Raw genomic sequence first — 20216 nt, 5'->3', positions numbered from 1 at the left:
GGCCATCTTACCAAAAACAGTCTACAGATTTAATGCAATTCCTATCAAATTACCAACACAATGCTTTACAAACCTTGAAAGAAACTTTCTCAACTTCATATGGAATAACAAGAAACCCAGAATTGCTAAAACAATCCTCTATAATAAAAGATCTTCTGGAGGTATCTCCATCCCTAATCTCAAGCTGTGCTATAGAGCAACAGTAGTAAAAACTGCATGGTACTGGCATAGAAACAGAATGGTGGATCAATGGAACTGAACAGAAGACCGAGAAATAAACCCACACATTTATGGACACCTGATTTTGACAAAAATGCCAGAAACATGCAATGGAAAAAAGATAGCATCTTCCACAAATGGTGCTGGTCTAACTAGATGTCTACATGTAGAAAACTGCAAATAGACCTATACTTAGCAGAAATGTTTGCAACTATGCTGTCAAGAAATTTGTTTTCCAGGATCTGCACCAAAAATAAGAGAGGGAGTTTGGCAAAGAGTTTACATGGATATTTTCTTTCACAAGACAAAACATTTTCTAGAGGCATATACATTTGTTTCCTCTAAAGTTCTTAATATCTATCACCTTGATTTGGATCTATACATATCATTATACAGCTTAATATGGCTACCACCCCAGCATCCTAATTCCACCCTTCTCTAGACCCCTAAAGATCTATAAAAAAAAAAACAACTTGCCTATCAGATCTTAACTGATTGGACATGGATCTCTTGTCAATAATATTGTTTGATTGAAACTTACTCTCTCTGTTTGCTAACTGAGAGCTTTGAGTGGCCTCAGTAAACATGGGTTCCAAGTGATTTACCCTATTCCTCTTCAGAATGAAAAAGAATTCATCACTACTCTGTTGGCAAATAAGAATTTCTGTGTTCACAATTGGAATATCCTATCAAAAAAGTGAGTAAGTAGGAGAGGAGAATAAACCAAACTTACTGAGATAATTGACACCACTCTTCCATCATAGTACAGGGCCAGGAACTTTGGAAACTGGCTATAAAAGCAGTGTTGGGGATGGACCAGCTGGATAACTAGAGAAGAATCAGGGAGATTTGGATTCTTGACTGTGGGAGCCATAGCAGAAGATAGAACATTAAAGATGTCAAGGGACTCATGGCTTTCATCAGACAGATTAAAAATCTAAGGCTATGTGACTTACGCGGAGAAGATGGCCAGTTCTCTGAAGAACTCACGGCAATGATATTTCCATGCTACAGGAAGCTTAGAGGTTTTTTCTGTAAGCCAAGTGGGACAAGACTAAAAGGTGTCAAAATACAGCCATTGTTTTAACAAGCATTAATTAAATGGTTTAGCCAGAAATGAGAGAAACCTTAGAGTCAGTAAAACACAGCAATTTCCACAAGATGGTTATGTTACAGATTCATACAGTGGATTAAGATGCTGCAAAGTTAGACCAGCACCATCTTTTTTTTTCCATTGTATGGTTTTGGATTCTTTGTAAAAAAAAAAAATTAAGTTCTTGTCATGGGTTATTTCTGGGTCTTCAATTTGGTTACACTGATCCACCAGTCTGCTGTTTCTATGCGAATATCATGTCATTTTTATTATAGTATAGTATTTACTATACTATATTATAGTATATATAGTATAGTATAGTATAGTATAGTATAGTATAGTATAGTATAGTATAGTTTAGTATTTATTAGTATAGAATAGTATTTACTATAGTACAGCCTGACATCAGGGATGGAGATACCCTAGAAAATCTTTTATTGTAGAGGATTGTTTTATTTATTCTGGGTTTTTTTGTTTTTCCAAATAAAATTGAGAATTATTCTTTCAAGGTCTGTAAAGAATTGAGTTGGTATTTTGATCGGAACTGCTTTGAACCTGTAGATTGTTTTTGGCAGTATGGCCATTTTCACTATATTAATCCTACCAATCCAAGGGCATAGGAGATCTGTCCATTTTCTGATACTTTCTTTTATTTCTTTCTTCAGAGACTTGAAGTTTTTTTTTTTCAAACTGGTCTTTCACTTGCTTGGTTAGAGTCTCACCAGGGTACCTTACGTTATTTGTGGCTATTGTGAAGGGTGTTGTTTCCCGAATTTCTTTCTTGCCCCGTTTGTCTTTTGTATACAAGAGGGCTTCAGTTTTTTGAGCTAATTTTTTATCCAGCCACTTTGCTAAAGGTTAAATGCAAATAGGATTCCCTGCATTCTGCCCAAAGTTTGGCCATAAGTCTGCATTGATAGTCTGCAGGGCAGAGCCTTTCAGAGGCCCTCTGTGGGAGGCCCCTAACTTGTTTTCTGTTTTCTTCTTCTTCTTCTGGTGTCCATTCTCTTTGCCTTTCAGAGTCGGGATTGAGCATTTTAGCCAGAGTCCTCCCTCTTGATTAGTTTCTTTAGGTGTACAGATTTTAGTACATTTATCCTATATTATATGTCTATATGAGTGAGTATATACTGTGTGTATCTTTCTGTTTCTGGGATAGCTCACTCGGGAATCTTATGAAAGAAGTGGGAAATAATAGTAAGAGCTAGAGAGGACAGGGGGTCCACAAGGAGAGCAACAGAACCAAAAAAATTGAGCACAGGGGTATTTTCTGAGACTCATACTCCAACCAAGTACCATGCATGGAGATAACCTAGAACCCCTGCACAGATGTATCCCATGGCAGTTCAGTGTCCAAGTGGGTACCATAGTAATGGGAACAGGGACTACTTTTGACATGAACTGATTGGCCTTCTCTTTGATCACCTCCCCCTGAGGGGGGAGCAGCCTTACCAGGCCACAGAGGAAGACAATGCAGCCACTCCTGATGAGACCTAACAGACTATGATCAGAAGGAATAAAAAGAAACCTTTCCCTACCAGTGGACTCGGGGAGGAGAGTGTGTGGAGAAGGAGGAGGAAGAGAAGGACTGGTAGGGGAGGAGGGATGAAACTAGAGGGGGGATACAAAGTAAATAAAGTATAATTAAAAATAAAAAAAGATAAAAGAATTGGAAAGAAAAAAATTTAAAAATGCAAATAGGCCCACTTTACTAAAGATGTATAAAATGCAAATAGGCCCATATTGATCACCCTGCACAAAACTAAAGTCCAAGTGGATCAAAGACCTCAACATAAAACCAGACACATTAAATGTGCTAGAAGAAAAAGTAGAGAATGGCCTTGAACTCACTGACACAGGAGACAACTGCCTGAACAGAACACCAACAGCACAGGCTCTAAGAACAACAATCAATAAATGAGATTTCATGAAACTAAAATTGTTCGGTAAAGCAAAGGACACTGTCATCAGAACAAAACAACAGCCTACAGACTGGGAAAAGATCTTGAACAACCCTACATTTGAGAGAGGACTAATATCCAAAAAATATAAAGAACTGAAGAAGATAAACACCAACAAACCAAGTAATCCAATTAAAAATTGGGGTACAGAGCTAAACAGAGAATTCTCAACAGAAGAATATTGAATGGCAGAGAAACACTTAAAGAAATTCTCGACATTTTTAGTCATCAAGGAAATGGAAATCAAAACAACCCTGAGATTCTACCTCACACCCATCAGAATGGCTTCTCCACTGCTGGTGGGAATGTAAACTTGTACAACCACTCTGGAAATCAATCTGGCGCTTTCTCAGACAACTAGGAATAGCGCTTCGTCAAGATCCAGCCATACCACTACTGGGCATATATCCAAAAGAGGCTCAAGTACACAAAAAGGACATTTGCTCAACCATGTTTGTAGCAGCTTTATTTGTAATAGTCAGAAGCTGGAAACAGCCCAGATGCCCCTCAACTGAAGAATGGATGCAGAAATTGTGGTACATCTACAAAATGAAATATTACTCAGCAATGAAAAATAAGGAAATCATGAAATTTGCAGGTAAATGGTGGGATCTGGAAAGGATCATCCTGAGTGAGTTGTCCCAGAAGCAAAAAGACACACATGGTATATACTCACTCATATAGACATACAACATAGGACAAACCCACTATAACCTGTACATCTAAAGAAACTAAGCAAGAGAGAGGACCCTAACTAAAATGTCCAATCCCCATCCGGAAAGGCAAAGAGGATGGACATCAGAAGAAGAAGAAGAAAACAGGAAACAACCTAGGAACCTACCACAGAGGGCCTCTGAAAGCCTCTGCCCTACAGACTATCAAAGCAGATGCTGAGCCTGATGGGCAAGTGTTGGGCAGAGTGAATGGAATTTTATGTAAGAACTGGGAAATAGTAAGAGCTGGAGAGGACAGGGTCTCCACAAGGAGAGCAACAGAACAAGAAAATTTGAGCACAGGGAACTTCCCAGAGACTCATACTCCAACCAAGGACTATTCATAGAGATAACCCAGAACCCCTGCACAGATGTAGCCCAGGGCAGTTCAGAGTCCAATTGGGTTACATAGTAATGTGAGCCTATGACATAATCTGATTGGCCTGATCTTTGATCACCTCCCCCTGGTGGGGAACAGCCTTACCAGGCCATAGTAGAGGACAATGCAGCCACTTTTGATGTGAACTGATAGACTAAGATCAGAAAGGAGAGGAGAACCTCCCCTATCAGTGGACTTGGGGAGTGGCATGCATGCAGAGGGAGGAGGGAGGGTGGGATCGGGAGGGGAGGTGGGAGGGGCTTATGGGGGGATGCAGAATGAATAAAGTGTAATTGATGAAAAATTAAAAAAAATAAAAATTAAAAAAAACCTCAAGGGATGATGCATACTGGAGAGGTTGTGGAGAAATGGGAACCCTCCTCCATTGCTGGTGTGAATGTAACCTTGTAAAACCATTTTGGAATTAATCTGGCACTTTCTCTGATAATTAGGAATAGTGCTACCTCAAGATCCAACTATACCACTCCTGGGAATATACCCAAAAGATGCCTCATCATTCAATAAGGACATTTGCTCAACTATGTTCACAGCAGCTTTATTTGTAATAGTCAGAATCTGGAAACAACCTAGATGTCCCTCAGTGACAGATTGGATATAAAAATTGTGGCACATTTACACAAGGGAATACTATTCAGCAATTTAAAACAAGGACATCATGAAATTTGCAGGCAAATAATGGGAACTAGAAAAGATCATCTTGAGTGAGGTAACCCAGAAGCAGAAAGACACATATAGTATATATTCACTTTTAAGTGGATATTAGACATATAATATAGTCCTTAAAAAAGCTAAAGAACAAAGAAGACCTTAAGAAAGATGCTTGATCCTCATTCAGAAGGGCAAACAGGAGAGATATCAGAAGTAGGAGAATACAAGGAACAGGAAAGGAGCCTTCCACAGAGGACCTCTGAAAGACTCTACCCGCCAGATTATCAAAGGAGATACTGAGAATCATAGCCAACTTTGGGCAGAGTGCAGGAAATCTTATGGAAGAAGGAGCCATTAGAAAGACCTGGAGTGGACAGGAGCTCCACAAGTAGACCAACAGATCCAAAACAGCCTGGGCCCAGGGAGGATTACAGATAGTGATACTCCAACCAAGCACCATGCATGGAGAGTACCTAGCCCCCCCCCCCCCCCGCTAAAACGAAGCCCATAAGCTGCTCAGTTTCCAAACGGATTCCCAAGTAAGGGAATCAGGGGCTGTCTCTGACATGAAATCAGTGGCTGGCTCTTTGATCACCTCCCCCTTGGGGGTGCAGCCTTACCAGACCACAGAGGAAGATGATGCAACCAACCTTAATGAGACCTGAATAGGCTAGGCTCAGATAGAAGGGGAGGACGTCCTCCCTTATTAGGGACTAGGGAAAGGGCATAGGGGAAGACAGGGATTGTGGGAGGTACTAGGAGGAGACAAGGGAGGGGGCTACAGCAGGGATACAAAGTGAATAAATTGTAATAAATTAACTAACTTTTAAAAAGATGCTGCAAAGTAATTAAACCGTAATCAGAGTCTGTATGCTCTGTTGATTTTCTCTTGAAATGTCTGATCTGCATTGTACACATATAGGCACAGATTCTCTGGGGATGAAGACACATGGGAAGCTTTGCTTTCCTCCAAAAAGAGTAGAAAATCACCAGCCTGCAGAAGCCATTTCTAATTGATAAATTCCTAGCCAAAATGTGAAAATTAATTAATATAGGTAAAATAGGAAATCTTATTCAGCCAAGGCTATATTTGTTTTCTAGAGTCCAGAATGTTCACAGCGTAAAAGTAAATTGTTAGATACAGCCAATTCTAGAAGTATTCAAAACACAAGGTCTTGACAGGGGCCCAAGTTGCAGCATTTTTTTTCTACCCCCAAGACTCTTAGATTGGTTTTCTGAAGCCCTGTGGGCTTTACTTACTAATCTCTTCTGTGTGTTTTTTGTCTATTTCTCAGGGGGATCCTGGACTGCCTAGGATGGATGGAATCACTTTCAGTCGTGCTTCTTGTGTTGACCTCTCAATACTTTGTCAAGTCACTGACAATATATTTTCTTTCACTCTTCCTGGTGGAAATCAAAGGTCTTCATAGACTTACTCACATAAAATAAAGAGTGTTGAAACAGAACAAGTCGTACTAGGCACATTTTTTTTTTCCAGATAGAAAGTCCTGAGAAGATGAATTGCCCAACTCAAGTTTTAAGACAGGTAGTCTTCAGACTTTAGGTCAGATCTATGTCTGATGTCCCCCTTTATGGAAGCCCTTGGTGGATGCCTGAAACCATAGATAATATTAAGCCCTGTATGGACCATTATTTTCCTATGTATATAGACCTATGATAGAGCTAAATTATAAAATAAGCACAGTAAGATATTAGCAACAATTGCTAGTAATACAAGTTCTAAATCCCTCTCAAAATAACCAATGTGCTACACTCAGCATTTCTCTGCTTGTGAAGATATGAAACAGTGCAAATCTTCTGTGATGAAATGAAGTGAGGTGAATAATGTAGACTATGAGACATAGCATTAGGTGACTATTTAAAGGTTACTTGAACATAAGCACATTCATACTTCCTCTTTTCAGTATTTTGGAACTGTGGTTGATGCAGTAACTGCAAATATGGAGGGGAAAACAATGGGTGAGGCAGTCCACTCTCTTGCATGCATCAGAAAGGTGCCATGCCTTTTATTCAGCAACCACTACTAAGTGTTTTCTGTATGTTTATGGTTATATACACACTTCTTTTAAAAGGTATCCCATGCAGAAAGTTCTTTTAGGGCACTGATAAGGGTACATGAAAGTCCACAAGTTGTACTAATAAGAGATTTCTTTTTCCTTGCAATTCCATATCTCTATTGCTTGCTTTTGAAAAAGCCTAAGAACTTTTCCTGATTTCTTGTATTTGGTCTTTCTTATTTTCTTTTGTCCTCTTAGTTCTAAATACATATGGAGTACACACTGAGAAAAGTGTTATGAGTAATCCCACAGGCAATGTAGACCTTGTCCCTCCAAGAAAGAATATGAAAATGTAAGCATAGGGATGTGTCAAACAAATTCTAGAAACCCTTAGAGAAGAATTCTGTGAATCAGAAATTCTGATAGTAGATACTAAGGAGAATGTATTTTCTGAGTAGCATGGATAGAGTGTAGGCTTGCTAGTAATGGATGGATGATTATACACAAAATATGAAGTAAGCAAGCCCATACAGAAAACAAAGATGACTAATGACCAAGGTATGGAAGTCCCCAGAGCTAAACAAAATTTTCTTTAAAAGGCAGAGAGACATTATGCAAATCAACAAAATCAGAAACAAAAAGGGAGACATAACAACAGACACTGAGGAAATCAAAACAATCATTAGGTCTCACTTCAAAAGCCTATATGCCACAAAATTTGAAAATCTAAATGAAATGGTCAATTTTCTGAATCAATTCCACTTACCAAAGCTGAATTAAGACAAGGTAAATCAATTAAATAGTCCTATATCCCCTAAGAAAATAATAGCTGTCAGCAAAAGTCTCCCATCCAAAAAAACCCAGGGCCATATGGTTTCAGAGCAAAATTCTACCAGACCTTCAAAGAAAAGCTAACACCAATACTCTTCAAACTATTCCACAAAATAGAAACAGAAGGAACATTACCAAACTCATTCTATAAATGCACAGTCACCTTGGTACCTAAACCTCACAAAGACCCAACAAAGAAAGAGAATCTCAGGCCAATCTCCCTTATGAACATTGATGCAAAAATACTTAACAAAATACTTGCAAACTGAATCCAAGAATACATCAAAGATATCATCCACTATGACCAAATAGGCTTCATCCCAGGTATGCAAGGGTGGTTCAATATACGGAAATCCATCAATGTGATCCACCATATTAAAAAATTGAAAGAAAAAAACCACATGATAATCTCCTTAGATGCTGAAAAAGCATTTGAAAAATAAATCCATACCTGCACACAACTGAGGTTCAAGTGGATTAAAGACTTCAACATAAAACAGTACACACTAAACAAGTAAGAAAAAAAAGTGGAGAAGAGCCTTGAACTCACTGGCACAGGAGACAACTTCCTGAACAGAACACCAAGAGCATAGGCTTTAAGATCAACAATCATAAATGGGACCTCATGAAATTGATATGCTTCTGTAAAGCAAAGAACATTGCTGTCAGAAAAAAACTACACCCTATGGATTGGGAAAGGATATTCACCAACCCTATATCTGACAAAGGGCTAATATCCAGAATATATAAGAACTTAAGAAGTTAAACAGCAAAAAATCAAGTAATCCAATTTAAAAATGGGGTACAGAGCTAAACAGAGACTTCTCAATAAAGGAATATCGAATGGCAGAGAAACACTTGAAATGCTCAATATCCTTAGTTATCAGGGAAATGCAAATCAAAACGACCCTGAGATTTCACCTTACACCCATCAGAATGGCTAAGATCAAGAACGCAAGTGACAACACATCCTGGAGAGGATGTGGAGAAGGGGAAACCCTCCTCCATTGCTGTTGGGAATGTAAACTTATACAACCACTTTGGAAATCAATCTGGCACTTCCTCAGACACATAGGAAGAGCACTTCCACAAGATCCAGCTATACCACTCCTAGGCATATATCTAAAATATGCTCAAGCATGCAACAAGGACAGTTGTTCAACCATGTTTGTAGCAGCTTTATTTGTAATAGCCAGAACCTGGAAACAATCCAGCTGTTCCTCAATTGAGGAATGGATACAGAAATTGTGGTACATTTACACAATGAAATACTATTCAGCATTTAAAAACAAAGAAACCATTAATTTTGCAGGCAAAAGATCATCCTGAGTGAGCTATCCCAGAAGCAGAAAGACACACTTGGTACATATTCACTTATAAGTGAATATTAGACATATAATAAAAGATGATCATACTAAAATCTGTACACCTAAGGAAGCTAAGCAAGAAGGAGGACCCTAGATAAGAGGCTCAATCTTCATTCAGAAAGGCAAATGGGATAGACATTGGAAGAGGGTGAAAATAAGAAACAAGACCGGAGCCTATCACAGAGGGCCTCTGAAAGACTTTACCCAGCAGGGTATTAAAGCAGATTCTGACACAGATAGCCAAACTTTGGACAGAGTGCAGGAAATCTTATGAAAGGAGGGGTGATAGAAAGACCTGGAAGGGTCTGGAGCTCCACAAGGAGAGCAACAGAACTAAAATATCTGGGCCCAGAGATCTTTTCTGAAACTTATACTCCAACCAAGGACAATTTATGGAGATAACCTGGACCCCTGCACAGAGGTAGCCCTTGGCAATCTCCAAATGCGCTCCCTATTAAGGGGAGCAGGGGCTGTCTCTGACATGAACTCAGTGGCTGGCTCTTTGGTCACCTCTCCCTTAGGGGGGAGTAGCCTTTCCAGGCCATAGAGGAAGACTATGAAAGAGAGTCCTGATGAGACCTAATAGGCTAGGGTCAGATGGAAGGGGAGAAGGACCTCCCCTATCAGTGGACTAGGGAAGGGGCATTGGAGGAGATGAAGGAGGGAGTGAGAGCAGGATTGGGATGGGATGAGGTTGGAGCTACAGCTGGGATACAAAGTGATTAAATTGTAATAAATAAAAAAGTATATTAAAAATATGTAATTTAAAAAATAAATAAATAATTTTTAAGTCTGTTTATTCAATTTGTGTAAATAACATCCACTCTGTTAGCATCACAGTTTCTCTTAAGGTTTCAGTCCCCTGCCTACAGGCAGATGGTCTTTGCCTGTCAATACAGCCATTATGTAACAAGTGGATAGTTTTGAAGACAGGATGTTTGGTAGTTAAACAATATGTTCATGATCAATAAGGAGACCACAGATTATTCCTGATTGTCAATACAAAAATTCTACTAAGTCACAGAACATTAGCATCACCACAGAAAATTTCCTCCTGCCTCCTCCCAGTCAGTCCCTGTTCCTACCCCACCCTCTAGGCAAACACCATTGTGATTCTTTTCTGTTTAGATTAGTATCTTCTTTTCTAGAGAACCTTCTGATTCCTCTTTCTCTTCCTATTATCTAAACCTTGACCTCTCTTTGGCTTTCCCTCCATTTCTTGGACACATACCACTGCATCCTGCTACTCCACTGGAATGGAGCCTTACGGTTTCCCCAGACCAGCTTTCTCCTCATTTCAGTCTTACTTTAAGTATTGCTACTCAATTCTACACATTTTCTATTTTTTCCATGTGACCTTTTTCTTTTCTCTTTGCATGGAATATTTAGACGTGTATTTTCTCATTCCCAAGTATTTGGCTGCTTTCCAGCTACCTTTCTATTATCAACTTCTAGTTTGAGTCTACTGATATAAAGAGGACACACTCTTGTGTTTAATCTTGTTAAACATTCTGGAGTTTAGCATACGACCCAAACTTGCCAAGAACATATATCCAGTAGTTGGTGGATATAACGATTTACTATCCATTAGGTCAAGGTAGTTGATGTTTCCATAGTCAGTGACCTGACTTTTTTTTTTCACTTCTACAAATTACTGAAGAAAAGATACTAATTTATTTAAACTATAATGTGTTTTATCTATTTTACCATGGAGTTCTATCAATTTTTGATTTGTGTATGTTCAAACTTTTAGGTAATACTAGGCAATACAATGAAATCTTCTGAAATTAAGCCATTTATAATTATAAAATGCCACCTATTTGTATCTAGTTAGTAGCCTTTATCTTGAATCTATTTAATCTGATACTAAATGAGTAGGGTTTTTTCCTTTTAAAAAACTTTAATAGTAAAAATTCACATACAAAGCTAGCTAGTATAATGAATTTTACAATAATTACTCATAATTAATATTTTATGAGAATCTCTTTACTTCTCTCTTGTCCATCTTCTTTAACTGTCTATCTGTTCACCCTGTTTTGATAAATTCCAAAATATATTGCAGAATTAATCCTAATACAATAGCATGCCTATTATTATTTAAACTTCAATATTTGATTTGATTGCCTTTTGGTTTATAATGTATATATGACATCCACAAATCTTAAATGTGTTATTTGCTGAATTTTGATACTTGCATACTTCTGAGTAATCCAAAATTCTATTAAGCCATAGAACATTAATAATCACCCCAGAAAAAATTTACTCCTGCCTCTTCACATCAAACCCTGTCCCTACCCCACCCTAAAGGCAAACCCCATTGTGATTCTTCTTCAGTGTAGATAAATTTTCACTTGTCCTAGAGAGTCATATGTAGGGAATAATTTCATATACAGTCTTTTGGGTCTAGCTTCTTACACAGTGTTTTTGAGATTCATTCATATTGTTCTACATATAAGTAAATTTCCTGTTTTCACCTTTGTGTGTTACAGTTCATTTCTCAATCCCTGTATCAGTAACTACTTGTAACAGTTCTAATATTTTCATAATGAACAAAAATTCTATAACAACTCTTACACAATTATTGTGGACTATTTGTCTTTCTGAGAAGCTATCTCACCTTTTGACCTTAATTTAAAAAAGTTCTGTCTACAGGTTCCAAGAGGTTCTCATGGATCTCCTGGAGATGCAGGACCTATAGGACCACAAGGCTTACAAGTAAGGCCAACTTAAAACTAATGTGTGGATGCACGTTTTCACTTTCTTTACCAAGCCACAGATTAAATGCAGGCTTATGTAATTTAGGCTCTCTTACAGAAGGGCAGAAGCCATTACTGAAACATGCTTACTCTCTTTATTCCTCCCTCCTTCTGCTCCCTTTCTCTCTTCCTCTCTCCCTCCATCCATTCTCTCTCTCTCTCTCTCTCTCTCTCTCTCTCTCTCTCTCTCTCTCTCTCTCTCGACAGTCTTGCTGCATAGCCCTGGCCTTCCTGGAATTCACTTTATAAATGTTTCAAGACTAGGCTGGCTTTGAAATCACAGAGATCCACCTGCTTCCAACTCCTGAGTGTTGGGATTGAAGGTATGTCATCACTCAAGGCTTGAAAGCTGTTCTTGTTAAGAACTACTCATTGTCCTTGTTGATCAGGAGGTTTTTTTGTTTTTGTTTTTTGTTTTTTCCTGTCTATCTATTCTGCACCCCAACAGCTTGCTAGTATGTCTCAACTTGAGGTATAGCTAAGGAAGACAGATGCTTGACACATCTATTTGTGCCTTCTGCTTCCTCATTATGTCAGTCATTGTTAATTAATTAATTAATTAATCATACCAAGCATGATCATCACCCTTCTAAGGATACTTGCAAATTCTGTCCAAGCCTTTCATTGAGACAGATGTACCTACCTGTGTTTCTGATGCTGAACCTATGTGTCACTAGTAAGGGAAGAACATAGATAGTCAGCTCTGGGTCTGGGAAAGCCCAGACCCCAGATCATTTTCAACAAAGACTAAATCCTGCTACTTATTTTCTGCTATGTCTGAACTTCACTAAGTCACACTGAAACATCCCTAGTATGTTATGAGAAATAACACATGGTATTTTTCTACTGCCTTCATATAACGTGTCTACCAAGACAATATGGAAGATTTCAAAAAAGAATAAAAGAAACAATGTAAGGAACTGGTAGGATGGCCCAAGGGTTAAGAGCACATACCACTCTTGCAGAAGACCCAAGTTTACAGTCAACTACCAATTGACTGTAAACTCCAGGAGCTCTATGGTATCCAGTCAGCATCCCCTAGCCTTGGTGGCCAGACACTGCACTCATGCACAAACCTACACTCAGGCATACACATGTACAAATACTACCCCAACCAAGGACAGTGCATGGAGAGGACCTAAAATCCCAGCTCAGATGTAGTCCACAGACTCGGGCTCCAAGTGGGATACCTAGTGAGGGGAGCAAGGGCTTTCTCTGGAATGAACTCAGTTACAGGCTCTCAGATCAACTCTCCCTGAGGGGTACAGCCTTGCCAGTCTAAAGATGAAGACAGTGCAACCAGTCCTGATGAGACCTGATAGGCTAGGGTCAAATAAAAAGGGAGGAGGATCTCCCATATCAATGGACTAGGGGGGAGCTCATAGGGAGAGATGAGGGAGGGAGAGTAGGTTTGGGAGGAGACAAGGAAGGAGGCCACAACAGGGTTACAAAATTAATAAATTAAAATTAATATTATTATTATTAATAATAATAATAATAAAAGAAAAAACATAAAGAAATTCTTTTCAAAAGAAATCATGACTTTCAGCAAGATGGCAGCGCTGGGAGGACTCTCATTCGGAACAGCAGCAAAGCAGGATCAGCACAGTGACCAACAATCAGAACTCTCGGCCATAAAACACAAGAGATTGTATTTCCCAGGTGAGAGGGTAGCCCACGGTGGGGGATTCAATCAGCTTTAACTCACCTGGCCAAACCGCGGAAGAGATCACGGTTCTGCCAGGCACTTGGTCGTCAGCCCAGAGCTACACGCCAGTGTGATCTGGTCACTGTCCCAGACTGAACTATGGGTCCACAACATCACAGACTGGATTTTCCAGTCGAGAGATAACCCCACAGAGCAGGAAACGATTGGGACCGACCTTAGGTCACCCAGATATCCCCTGTAAAAGACTCGGGTTTCGAGGGTAGCCCGCAGCCAGAGCCGGGGACCCAGGCACCTGCACAGAGCCCTGCCTGCCTGTGCACCTGATTTGCTGCCTCAGATAGAACTGTGGGCCCCAGGGCACCAGAGACTCAGTTTCACCGTTGGGTGCAAACACACAAGGAGGGAAACGGCTGGTCTGATCTCAGAGCACTCAGCTGATACCACCACCCCAAAAAGGTCTCAGGAAAATTACCCAGTTTAGGCAGACGCCTAGGCTCCCAACGGCCAGAAAGGCAGAGCCACCTGTGGGCATCTGTGCCTGTGGGTTCTACTCGCCACCACCCCAGACAGAACGGTGGTCCCCAAAGCAAAGACTCGGTGTTCCTGGCAGGAGGAAACCCCCAGCGGGGGGGATCATCAGGTCTAACGCTCAGGACACCCAGCACCAAAAGACTTTCCGGATCCACGCAGACTCTAGGCTCTAGCTTTCTAATACAGGCAGGAGCGCTGTACTCAGCCATCATTATTGAGTACCCCTAGGGCACTGGGGCACACAGCTGCATCCTCAGACCTACAAAAACCAGAGAGCCATTACAGCAGCCCTCAGATACTGTGCCAAGGATCAACCAGTTATCCATAGGTAGACTGACAAAACTGTGGGAATCCCTGGTCCTTCAAGAGGGCTGCACCCACATCGTCCGGACCAGAGCAGGGCCTGCAGCCTACACCCCAGACAGGGACACACAGCTTCTGGTCCAGACTGAGGCACCCAGCCTTCAGACCAGAGTGGAGCCCTCAGTTACCAGCCTCCAGACCAGAGTGGCACCGCCAGGTGCCAACTCAACCTAGGTGCACATTCTCCAGGCCCAGAGCGGAGCACTCAGCCTCTGGCCCAGAGACTTGCTGGGTGCTCCTCTCACTTTCCCGGACAGAACTGTGTGCCCCAGGATAACAGACTGAGTTTCCCTGTAGGGAGAAAACCCCACAGCTAGGGAATCAGCAGGATCTTCAAGAGGACTGTACCTGGAAAACTGTAACAACAGCAGCAGCTCACTAAATTTATAACGAGAAACCCAGCAGTGGGGCAGCTGTCTTGAGAACTTCTATGGGTAAGAGGAGAGCCCTCCCTGCCTAACAAAGACCACAGCTACTACTCAGGGCTATACACCTGAGGTGAGCAGTGGCAATTCCTGAGATACACTGGCCATACAGTGACCATAATCAAAAAAACAGAGGAGGACTCCCTCAGGAAAAATCATCTTCCGGCCAAGGGCATTCTCCCTACCTCAGGACTCCAGGAAGCACAGAAACTAACAGCCAACACCTAAAACAGCCCAATGGGTAGAGGTCAGCGTAAAAGGTCAACCAATAAAAGAGCAATATGGCATCTCCAGAACCCAGCCATCCAAGGGCAAACAGCCCTGGACAAAGCAGCATAATGGAAAATCAAGAAGATGACCTAACATCTATGCTGATGAAGAGGATAATAGAGGAAACAAATAAAATATGTAAAGAATTAGAGGAAGATAAAACCAAACAGATCATGGCTATCCATAAAGAAATGGAGGAAGTTAAAGACAAGCAGATTATGGCCATCCATGAAGAAATGCGGGAAGATGCAGCCAAACAGTTTGCGGCCTTCAGAGAAGAAATAATTAAATCACTGAAAGAAATAAAAGAAACAGGGTTGAAGGAACTAAAAGAAAAACAGGAAAGTACAATCAGACAGGTGAAGGAAGTAAACAAAACAACTCAAGACCTGAAGATAGAATTGGAAAAATTAAAGAAAACACAAATGGAGGAAATAATGGAGAGGAAGAATTTAGGGAAGAAAACAGGAACTACAAAGGTAAGCATAACCAGCAGACTACAAGAGATGGAAGAAAGAATCTCAGGTGTAGAAGATACAATGGAAGAAATCGATGTATCTGTCAAAGAAAATGTTAAATCCAAAAAATTCCTGACACGGACCCTCCAAGAAATGCAAGACAATATGAAAAGACAAAACCCAAGAATAATAGGAATAGAGGAAAAAGAAGACTCCCTTATCCAAGGCCCAGAAAATATTTTCAACAAAATCATTGAAGAAAATTTCCCCAAGTTAAAGGAGAAGCCAATAAGAATACATGAGGCCTACAGAACACACAACAAATTTGACCAGAAAAGAAAATTCTCCCGCCACATAATAATCAAAACAGTAAGCATACAGAACAAAGAAAAAATACTAAAAGCTGCAAGGGAAAAAGGCCAAGTAACATATAATGGCAAACCCATTAGAATCACACCTGACTTTTCAACAGAGACTATGAAAGCCAAAAGGGCCTGGACGGATATCATGCAGACCCTAAAAGAACACAGGTGTCAGCCCAGGCTACTATACCCTGCAAAACTCTCAGTCCTCATAGGTGGAGAAAACAAGATATTCAATGACAAAAACAAATTACAACAATACCTACATACAAATCCAGCATTACAGAAGACACTGGTAGGGAAAATACAACCCAAGAAAATTAGCTTCTGTCAAGAAAACACAGGAAATAATTAACCTTACTACAGTAAAAGACAAAGCAACCAAGCACACAAGCTTATGACCACAGCCAACATCAAAATCAAAGGATCTAACAGCCACTGGTCATTAATCTCTCTCAACATCAATGGACTCAACTCTCCAGTAAAAAGACACAGATTAACAGAATGGATGCGTAAAGAAAACCCAGCAATCTGTTGCATACAAGAAACACACCTAAGACACAAAGATAGACATTACCTGAGGGTAAAGGGTTGGAAGACGACTTTCCAAGCAAACGGACCCAAGAAGCAAGCAGGAGTAGCCATTCTAATATCTGATAAAATAGACTTTCAACCAAAATTAATAAAAAGAGATGGGGAAGGACACTTCATACTCATGAAAGGAAAATTCCACCAGGAAGACATCACAATCCTGAACATCTATGCCCCAAATACAAGAGCACACACATTTGTAAAAGAAACATTGTTAAAATTTAAATCACATATAGATCCCCACACATTAATAGTGGGAGACTTCAACAGCCCACTCTCAACAAAGGACAGGTCTACAAAACAGAAATTAAACAAAGAAAAAATGTCTCTGAAAGAGGTCACGAATCAAATGGACCTAACAGACATTTACAGAACTTTACACCAAAACACAAAAGAATTTACATTCTTCTCAGCGCCTCATGGAACCTTCTCCAAAATAGATCATATAGTTGGTCACAAAGCAAGCCTCAACAGATACAAGAAGATTGAAATAATCCCTTGTATCCTGTCTGATCACCATGGAATAAAGTTGGACTTCAACAACAACAGAAATAGCAAAAAGCCTACACGTACATGGAAACTGAACAACTTGTTACTAAATGACAGCTGGGTCAGTGAAGAAATAAAGAAAGAAATTAAAGTCTTCCTAGAACTCAATGAAAATGAAGACACAACATACCCGAACTTGTGGGACACAATGAAAGCATTGCTAAGAGGAAAGTTCATAGCACTAAGTGCCTTCAAGAAGAAATTCGAGACAGCTCATTCAAGCAACTTAATGGCCCACTTAAAAACCCTAGAAAAAGAAGAAGCAGACACACCAAAAAGGAGTAGACGGCTGGAAATAATCAAACTCACAGCTGAAATCAATCAATTAGAAACAAATAAAACAATTCAAAGAATCAATGAAACCAAGAGCTAGTTCTTTGAGAAAATCAACAAGATCGACAAACCCTTAGCCAAGCTAACTATAAGGCAGAGAGACACCACCCAAATCAACACAATCAGAAATGAAAAGGGGGACAAAACTACAGACACTGAGGAAATCCAAACAATCATTAGGACTTACTTCAAAAGTCTATATGCCACAAAATTTGAAAATCTAAATGAAATGGACAATTTTCTTGACTGATTTGACTTACCAAAGCTGAATCAGGACCAGGTAAATCAATTAAGTAGTCCTATATCCCCCAAAGAAATAGAAGCAGTCATCAAAAGTCTCCCATCAAAAAAAAGCCCAGGACCAGACAGCTTCAGCGCAGAATTCTACCAGACCTTCAAAGAAGAGCTAACTTCAATTCTCTTCAAACTATTCCACAAAATAGAAACAGAAGGAACATTACCAAACTCATTCTATGGAGCCACAGTCACCTTGGTACCTAAACCTCACAAAGATTCAACAAAGAAAGAGAATTTCAGGCCAATCTCCCTTATGAACATTGATGCAAAAATACTTAACAAAATACTCACATACCGAATCCAAGAACACATCAAAGATATTATCCACTATGACCATGTAGGCTTCATCCCAGGTATGCAGGGGTGGTTCAATATACGGAAATCCATCAATGTGATCCACCATATTAACAAACTGAAAGAAAAAAACCACATGATAATCTCCCTAGATGCTGAAAAAGCATTTGACAAAATCCAACATCCATTCATATTTAAAGTATTGGAGAGGTCAGGGATACAAGGTACATATCTAAACATAGTAAAGGTGATATACAGCAAGCCTATAGCCAACATCAAACTGAACGGAGAGAAACTTGAAGAAATCCCACTGAAATCAGGGACAAGACAAGGCTGCCCACTCTCCCCATATCTCTTCAACATAGTGCTGGAAGTTCTTGCTAGAGCAATAAGACAGTTGAAGGAGACCAAGGGAATACAGATGGGAAAGGAACAAGTCAAATTATCACTATTTGCAGATGATATGATAGTATGCATTAGTGACCTAAAAACTCTACCAGGGAACTCCTACAGCTGATAAACACATTCAGCAAAGTGGCCGGATACAAAATTAACTCAAAAAAAATCAGTTGCCCTCCTGTATACAAAAGACAAAAGGGCTAGAAAGAAATTAGAGAAACAACACGCTTCACAATAGCCACAAATGACATAAAGTACCTTGGTGTGACCCTAACCAAGCAAGTCAAAGACTTGTATGAAAGAAATTTCAAGTCTCTGAAGAAAGAATTCGAAGAAGATATCAGAAGATGGAAAGATCTCCCATGCTCAAGGCTTGGCAGGATTAACATAGTAAAAATGGCAATCTTACCAAAAGGAATCTACAGATTTAATGCAATTCCCATCAAATTGCCAACACAATTCTTTACAGACCTGGAAAGAAAAATTCTCAACTTCGTATGGAATAACAAGAAACCGAGAATTGATAAAACAATCCTCTACAATAAAAGATCTTCTGGAGGTATCTCCATCGCTGATCTCAAGCTGTACTATAGAGCAACAGTTATAAAAACTGCATGGTACTGGCATAGAAACAGAATGGTGGATCAATGGAACCGAACAGAAGACCCAGAAATAAACCCACACACTTATGGACACCTGATTTTTTGACAAAGATGCCAAAACCATACAATGGAAAAAAGATAGCATCTTCAACAAATGGTGCTGGTCCAACTGTATGTCTACATGTAGAAAAATGAAAATAGATCCATACTTATCACCCTGCACAAAACTGAAGTCCAAGTGGATCAAAGACCTCAACATAAAACCTGACACATTAAATGGGCTAGGAAAAAAAGTGGGGAATACCCTAGAACTCATTGGTACAGGAGAAAACTTCCTGAACAGAACACCAACAGCACAGGCTCTAAGAGCAACAATCAATAAATGGGACCTCATGAAACTGAAAAGTTTCTGCAAAGCAAAGGAGACCATCACCAAAACAAAGCGACTGCCTACAGATTGGGAAAGAATCTTCACCAACCCTTTATTTGACAGAGGACTCATATCCAGTATATATAAAGAACTAAAGAAGCTGGAAAGCAGCAAACCAAGTAATCGACTTAAAAAATGGGGAACAGAGCTAAAGAGAGAATTCTCTGTAGAGGAATACCTAATGGCAGAGAAGCACTTAAAGAAATGCTCAACCTCACTAGCCATTAGGGAAATGCAAATCAAAACAACCCTGAGATTTCACCTTACACCCATAAAAATGGCCAAGATCAAAAACTCAAGTGACAACACATGCTGGAGAGGTTGTGGAGAAAGCGGAACCCTTCTCCACTGCTGGTGGGAATGTAAACTTGTACAACCACTCTGGAAATCAATCTGGCGCTTTCTCAGACAACTAGGAATAGTGCTTCCCCATGATCCAGCCATACCACTCCTAAGCATATATCCAAAAGAGGCTCAAGTACACAAAATGACATTTGCTCAGCCATGTTTGTAGCAGCTTTATTTGTAATAGCCAGAAGCTGGAAACAACCCAGATGCCCCTCAACTGAAGAATGGATGCAGAAATTGTGGTACATCTACAAAATGAAATATTACTCAGCAATGAAAAATAAGGAAA

General features: G+C 39.9%; 1 protein-coding gene across 1 annotated transcript in view; it reads left to right on the top strand.

The window, feature by feature from the left end:
* Col4a6 (collagen type IV alpha 6 chain) overlaps nucleotides 1-20216 on the top strand; it is a 117259-nt gene that overhangs the window by 26155 nt on the left and 70888 nt on the right. The window contains 1 exon segment of the mRNA XM_060374652.1: nucleotides 11903-11965. Within this exon segment, the coding sequence (XP_060230635.1) occupies nucleotides 11903-11965 (63 nt within the window).

Source organism: Meriones unguiculatus, chromosome X, assembly GCF_030254825.1.
Source record: "Meriones unguiculatus strain TT.TT164.6M chromosome X, Bangor_MerUng_6.1, whole genome shotgun sequence".
In the NCBI taxonomy this organism is placed as follows: domain Eukaryota; kingdom Metazoa; phylum Chordata; class Mammalia; order Rodentia; family Muridae; genus Meriones; species Meriones unguiculatus.
This window is presented reverse-complemented; position numbering and strand designations above follow the sequence as displayed.